The sequence below is a fragment of the Ochlerotatus camptorhynchus genome, unplaced genomic scaffold (assembly GCF_037179485.1).
Source record: "Ochlerotatus camptorhynchus isolate MF236.1 unplaced genomic scaffold, CSIRO-AGI_Acam_v1.1 ptg000150l, whole genome shotgun sequence".
Classification (NCBI taxonomy): domain Eukaryota; kingdom Metazoa; phylum Arthropoda; class Insecta; order Diptera; family Culicidae; genus Ochlerotatus; species Ochlerotatus camptorhynchus.
The window spans coordinates 4,457,501-4,464,875 of record NW_027040640.1 but is presented as its reverse complement, the minus strand read 5'-3'; the positions used below and the strand labels follow the sequence as shown (position 1 = coordinate 4,464,875).

At 39.7% G+C, this 7,375-nt stretch overlaps 1 protein-coding gene across 1 annotated transcript; it reads left to right on the top strand.

Moving 5' to 3' along the window:
• RhoGEF4 (Rho guanine nucleotide exchange factor 4) lies at positions 1–1,862 on the top strand. Its single transcript, XM_065221935.1, has 3 exons — positions 1–199; positions 340–1,399; positions 1,474–1,862. The coding sequence occupies exons 1-3, from the start codon at positions 73–75 to the stop codon at positions 1,838–1,840; spliced, it is 1,554 nt and encodes a 517-aa protein (XP_065078007.1). The 5' UTR covers positions 1–72; the 3' UTR covers positions 1,841–1,862.
• The last annotated feature ends 5,513 nt before the right edge of the window (positions 1,863–7,375 follow it).

The following is a 7,375-nucleotide window of genomic DNA, read 5'->3' as shown; positions in this document are numbered from 1 at the left end:
CTGATCAATAAAAATTTTATTGATACATAATATTTATTTTTTTCTGAAACCTTTACACGTCAATGTGAAACCATGGATAAATCGGACTATTTGAACCAAAAAATGCTCAAACCGTTGATGCCGGAGGACATGAGAAGCGAACTCATATCCGCTCTCAAATCGCAGAACGTACATCAAAATCGCGTACGATCCGTTAGAAGTTAGTAGGACTGGATTTCAAAGTTGCATTATTTTTATGATTACTTCATTGTAATTGTAATTTATTTATTCAAATATAATCCTGGTGGATAAACCCTTTATCAGGATAGTAACATATTAATGCTGATTTTTTTTTTTTAGATTTCAAGAGGTTTGCACCCACGCCGTCGCTACCGGCCAGTCCAGCTACTCCGGGCGCTAGTAACGAAGATGACAAACGAGACCAACTTCGCCTGCAAGCGATTCAGGAAATCAGAACTTCGGAGATTTCCTTTCTCAAACAGTTGGATTTGCTGATAAACTATTTTGTGGCTCCTTTGAAAACGAACGGGCTCATTCAAGTTCGCGAGCATTCCCAAATCTTCGGGCAGCTGGAAACGATCTATAATCTCAGCCAGGAACTGCTCAAAAAGTTGGACGACGACCTGGACAACGTAGTACGTGCGTTCATGAATCTGGGACCGTTCTTCAAGCTTTATTCTGTGTATGCATTTGACTATCGAAATTCGCTTTTTTCACTGCAGACGTTGATACAGAAGAATCCTGCTTTGAAGCGATTCATAGCCAACTCGGAATCGAGACCGGAGGTTCAGACGAAGCTGATTTCACTGTTGATAACGCCGATTCAGCGAATTCCCCGCTACAAGCTGTTGCTGCAGCAGGTTCTGCTCTATACCAGCCCATGTGATGGTTCGTACAAACAGCTGCAGGAATCGATAAAACTGGTAGAGCAATCCGTGTCGCACATCAACTCAGTGGTAGAGGATTACGAGAACACTCAAAGACTTATTACGATTCAGAACGCGTTGACCAACAAGTCGCTGAAGATTGTGAAGCCGGCGAGGAAGATTTTGAAAGAAGGTATCCTTCGGAAGCAGAAAACGGACGGCACGACTTCCAAGAAGTATTGCATCCTGATGTCCGACATGTTCGTCTACTGTCGGATGTTGAAGGACCAGGATCATTTGTTTTCGGAAAATGGGTTGGAATGTTGTTGCATTTTCCCGCTTAAAAAGTGCAAGGTGATGGAACTGTTCAGTGGAAATTTCAAAATAGCTTGCAGTGGCGATGGAACGATTTTCACGGCAGATAATCCCGTGGATTGTCGTAGCTGGTTCCAGGCCATTCGGGAGGCTGTAGAGCTGCATGTGCAGTGCAGAAAAACCCTGCGAAAATTGTCCAGCAATAGGAAGCCCATGCGGTGAGTTAATAAGAAATTATCCTATTGAGGTTTAGAAAATTATCAAAGTGGGATGTTTTTTTTTTCACTTCCAGCAAAAAGCATATCCAAAAGATGGAACCGGAGGATGACTACCTTTGGTTGCTGCGTCGCAAAACTGCTAGTCCCACCAAATCACCAAAGGCACGAACCAACCTGTGGCCGTTTCGTCATATGGATTGTTTGAAGGCAAATCGGCGCTCCTGGCAGGACGCTTCGCTTGTAACGAACAGACCGAGGTCTACGTCGAATGTGGACTATCAGAATCGAAGGGCTTTGAACATCGAATCTAACGATGAGAATAACTCCTTCAAGATGCAAGATACATCCACTCGGGCGGGGCCAAGCGGTACAAGAGCTATTGCTACTGGGAACAAGAAGCAGGTCAGTTTTCAGCTACCGGCTTCCTACTACAAAAGGTGAACGTGGGTAAGTCTGTTGGTTTATTTATTATACACTTGTGTTTGTTCACATCGACCGATACTGAGTGGTTGCGGTACAAGCACATATCGTTGGTAATAGACGATTGTTGTGTATTGAGAACGCTTGCGCAAAAAGACTAAGGGAGGGAAACGGATTCGAAACTCATATGTCATTAGCCAAATACATCCGTAGACCATAGGTCCACCGTTGTATAATTGGCAATGCACCCGTGTACTGAATGGGAATTGTGGGTTCGAATCCCACCGGTGCCCTTAGATTTTTTCGCAAATTTTCTCACACGCACGTCTCTTGCCGATGATATGTGCTAACCTCTCAGTATCTTCTAACTGTCGCATATAACAAATAAAAATTGACTTCCAGTCGCTAACCCAAATCTTATAATGAACTTTCGGTATTTTTTTGAACGACTGAGTTTTTTCGATTTGAATCTCATATATTTTGTGGGTTATTTATAATATCTACGTACTTTATTTTTTTTTGTGTCTTAGTAAATTAATATATGCATTTATTATCAAAATAACTAAGCCATGTTATGCGTTGAGTAGAAATATGAGAAATTCCATTTGTTTAAAATATTCAACGAAATTTAAGCATAAAATCTGAAATCCCATACTGTGCCTCTCTGTCACCAGTGCACAATGAAATCTATCAGGAAACAAAAAATAACGCTCTGGGATTCCATCCATTTCAGTTGAAGTTTTCATTGAAGTTTCTTGGATTAGTTAGGACTACAATTTGGTGGAAAAAAAATTCAAGTTTTGGCTGTAAAGAAGGCGCAGCTACACAAACTCTTATTTCGCAAGATTTCGGTTCAAAACTGCCGTCTTGTCGTTCGGTAATGCGATTCATTATATCACCGAGAGACAGGAAATCTCACACGCTGAGCTTAGGAAGGAAATGGCTAAGCAAGGACAGCAGATCGCTCAGCTGTCGAAACGAATCGCATTGACAACACCGACAAACCACCACTGGCACAGCTCATAAAAGCTACATTCAAATACTTGCTACTCATCTGATCGCGTGATATCGTGAGCAAGGACACGAACACACGTACAATTTTTATTGAATTGGTTTGCGTCTCACCTTGTTTGACATTTCTGATCGCCCGTTGGACAGCTCAAATCGCTCATTTGACAAATCGAATTGCGGACAAACGAAATGCCCCAGTAGCATGTCGGTTCGTCGGTGCTCATATCGCAAAAAAGTAATTAGCAGGAATGTTGATGACTTGTGATTAGTGCTGCGACTCGGATTATCCTGACATTTTTATTTTTCAATTTATTTAAATTTTGGAAATTAACAGATCTGCCATTCTACATCAGGTCACATGGGCACCTAAAAACTAGAAATACTCAGAGGGTGAGATAGGCGGAGAAAACAAAATACAATTCGGCAAAAGGGATTTGTGGGGTAGATAGGGGCAATATGGTCCTCCTAAGAAAAACACATCATAACACATGAAAAACATTCATAAATGTATGATAGCTGTGTTCATGCTCATGCTTTGGAATATGTTTGATAATATACAATGTTCAAAATATGGATAAAATATGATGGACTCAATAAATTATTATGTTTGAAAAATTTCAGTTTTTGCTCCGATCAACAACCATCCGGGGCAATATGAGCACCCTAGTAAAAGTTAACGTTTTGACAGGTTTTCACTAGAAAATAACATTCAGGAATCATGTGAAATAGAAACATAAGTTCTTTTAGCAACAGTTACGTGTATTAGTACGTTCAGACTACAGAGTTATAACATCCAACATAACATAACAATATTCTAGAGATTTTGAGCTAATGTTACTTCCATTATTATCTTAGACATGTAATTGTATTTTGATACGATTTTCATGGTGATGCATATTACACTGAGGTAAATAGACTTAAGAATTTCATAAGCGCGACTTATGAAAGATTTTCGTCTAACATAAGGTAGCTGTTATACGCCTTTAGCCATTCCATTTACCCAAGCGTCGACAGACGAGTAAAGGGTGATACGGTCAAAATTTGGTCAATATCAACTTGACGTATTTCTTTCAATTTTGCATTTAAAAAACCTGAACACCCCTCATTTTGAAGGTGTGTGTGTGTAGAATGTTGCTCCTATTTTGATTTTGGAATTCACTCTTCAGTTGTCAAAATGCCGTCCAAGCAAGAAGAGCAGCGTATCAAAATTTTGCTCGCGCATCGCGAAAATCCGAGCTACTCGCACGCAAAGTTGGCAAAATCGCTAAAAGTTGCCAAATCAACCGTTACAAATGTAATTAAAGTGTTTGGGGAACGTTTGTCGACAGCCAGGATGTCTGGATCGGGGGGAAATCGAAAACCGGAAGCCGCTGAGACGACAAAGAGAGTTGCCGGTAGTTTCAAGCGAAACCCTAACCTCTCTCTCTCCGAGATGCCGCAAATAAGCTGGGTGTATCGTCTACAACCGTGCATCGAGCCAAAAAACGAGCCGGACTATCGACTTACAAGAAGGTAGTGACTCCAAATCGCGATGATAAACAAAATACGACGGCCAAAGCGCGATCCCGGAGGCTGTACACGACGATGCTGACGAAGTTTGACTGCGTGGTAATGGACGACGAAACCTACGTCAAAGCCGACTACAAGCAGCTTCCGGGACAGGAGTTTTATACGGCAAAAGGAAGGGGAAAGGTAGCAGATGTTTTCAAGCACATGGCGTAAGGCCCGGCAATTCGGATTTGGAAAAGCGGAAGCCTAACTGAATATTTTTCCTGAATTTTATACTAATTGAACTTGAAAAAGAAATTTAATTTGATTTTTTAAATAAATGATTTCACCGATTTACACGCGTTTTCCCTTGACCAAATTTTGACCGTATCACCCTTTAGTCCAGACCTAGGACCCGTAATCTCAACGTCCATGGTTCGGTTCCAGTCTGCTCCATTTTATTATATGTTTAGTATTACTTCTGCGTGAAGTCAACGATTTACACAGTTGAAGATGCTAATTTCAAATAACAGACTGTAGTGGTAATTTTTATACGATAGATGGAGTAGATGAAAGTATAGCTCGCTATTCTACTATCTATATGCAATTTTTCACACTGCCGTACTCTAACGGAACTATCAACCCTATACTTTCATCTACTTCATCTATCGTATACAAATTACCACTACAGTCTGTTATTTGAAATTAGCATCTTCAACTATATCTATTTTATTATTTTTTTTTGTCGACATTATTTTTCATAAGGCTAAAATTCATAAGTGGTTCTTATGGAATTCTTACGTTCTTTTGCCTCGGTGTAGAAGTCAAGTTTGTAGAAAAACTAGATAGAGTTAATAGGTATTATGCCGAAACGAACGGTGGCCCATCTCGCCCCGTATGGTCTTCTTACCCCCATCAGGGGGTAGGGGGACCTAAAAAAACCATATCACCTTCTTAATGCTTCAGTATACCTCAAACGATTAATTCTTGGTTGTTAATAGAACTTCCTTGATGAAATCGGCTGCTTCATGCAGACTGAGCAATATCTGATTATAAAATCAGATTTGTTCTGTATACAGAGGAACTGGGAGGGCTTATTAGAAACTTCTCACCAATAAAATAATGATCTTCTAGTAAATTTTGCACATATTTTATTTTTTAAGCATATTATTTTTGTTACAGTCAATTAGCATTAGCATACGATACAAGAGGTTTAATATTACTTGCTCGTTTTTGCGTAAAATAATCAATATTTATTTTACTTGTAATTACCTTTGAAAGTTTTTTTCAAGTTTTTTTTTGTGATCTGAAAATTTTCCCAGTTTGGCCTAATAGAAAGATAGGCAGAAAAAGTGAAGAATGGTTGCATGCAGGGTTGCTTCCACTCACTTGCTATAGATGCGTGATTTTCAGAGTTTTGAATTCGTTAGATGTTGTAATGGAGATTTGTGTTAATGGATGCGGGAGGGGATTGAAGGGCGGGTGTTTGACGCATAGAGCTTATCAATTTCGCTTTCAGAGTGTTGCAGTCAGCGGTTTTATGATTCGTGAGCGCTCGCGATTCGTAGAATCGTTGATTGTGACTGCAAGTGGATTTGGCGGGTTTTGTGTGTCAGACGCTTGCTTTTTGGCCTCTTCTTGTGTCTAACATGTGCAGAGTATCATTATAGCGTCTAATGGTTTTGAGATTCCTGGTTGCGTGAAATACATTTGTGAGAATATCTTTTTGAGATTTAGTAGTCACGTTTTGTTTGTAGTTTATATTTTATTTCTTTCATGTAATTATCGTAAATAATAGTTATTCAATAATAGATAGTTCATCCATATATTCGTACCTTGACGCGAAACGCTGTGGATTATGAGATGCCCGATGACCCTGGAGGGATCGATTTTGCTTACTGAGCAGAAAATCATTGATTTAACCCCAAGCTCTTCCACAGCACAATAAGTCGCCACCATCATTTGTATATTTGATATTGAACATTAACCTCGGAAACTATTTGCATATTAAGCGAAAACGCAGTCCTGTATTGTCGCGAAGCGTTGTAGTTCTGAGATGCTCGATGACCCTGGAGGGATCGTTTTTGCTTACTGAGCAGAAAATCATGGGTTTAATTCCAAGCTCTCCGTCATGACTCTTAAAATTGACGATCACTAAACAAAATGAATATGTTCTTTCGATAGCCGGCTATCGAGAGATTAAATAAACAACAAATAAACAATACATCCTTTTGGTTGCATCGCCAACTTGAGGTGAATCCTAACTGAATACCCTACCCAACCCTCCAACTCCGTAGCACTTATGAGGGTGTCGCTAAGTCGGTGGCCTCTCGTTAAGTAAGTACTATATCAACATTTCCTTCCCTATCCCTAGTTATGGTAAAGATGGGCGTGGCCGGGAATAGCGACAGTCATGCTCAGGCATGGAAAATCATTTGCATTCATTTCGTGCATTCATTTACATTCATTTGCCTCTAACTTTTTTCTTCAACAGCTTTCTGCAAAATGATGTATAGAGCTTTTGTAGGTTTTGTTATTAGCTACAACTTTTGTTAACAACTCAAACCCGTATCTCTTATGCATGACGAAGCAGAGCGGACAGAAGCCACTACTGTTTTTCAGTGAATGTATTTTACATTCACTGAAAAACAGTAACAAGTTCTGCCCGCTCTAGTTCGTGATGCATAAGAGATACAGATTTGAGCTATCAGCAAAACTTGTAGCTAATAACAAAACCTACAAAAGCTCTATACATCATTTTGCGGAATGCTGTTGAGGAAAAAAGTTAAAGGCAAATGAATGTAAATGAATGTATGAAATGAATGCAAATGATTTTCCATGCCTGGTCATGCTTCTGTTACACTTGTTTAGATTGGAACCAATGTTTACTCTTCAACATTATTCCTGAAAGTAGTCTAACTGAGGATTTCAGAAGAGACGTGAGTGTCGCTAGTATCCAATCTACGAAGTATACCATAACAACGCTAACGCTAACGCTAACGCATCAGGGGGTAGGGGGACCTAAATTCTGGATCAACAATAGATAAGGGTGCATCA

Excerpts from the sequence above, each read along its gene's own strand:
- RhoGEF4 (XM_065221935.1), top strand. The coding sequence starts at position 73 with ATGGATAAATCGGACTATTTGAACCAAAAAATGCTCAAACCGTTGATG. Across the intron at positions 200-339 it reads TCGCGTACGATCCGTTAGAA|ATTTCAAGAGGTTTGCACCC; the intron begins GTTAGTAGGACT and ends TTTTTTTTTTAG. Across the intron at positions 1,400-1,473 it reads AGCAATAGGAAGCCCATGCG|CAAAAAGCATATCCAAAAGA; the intron begins GTGAGTTAATAA and ends TTTCACTTCCAG.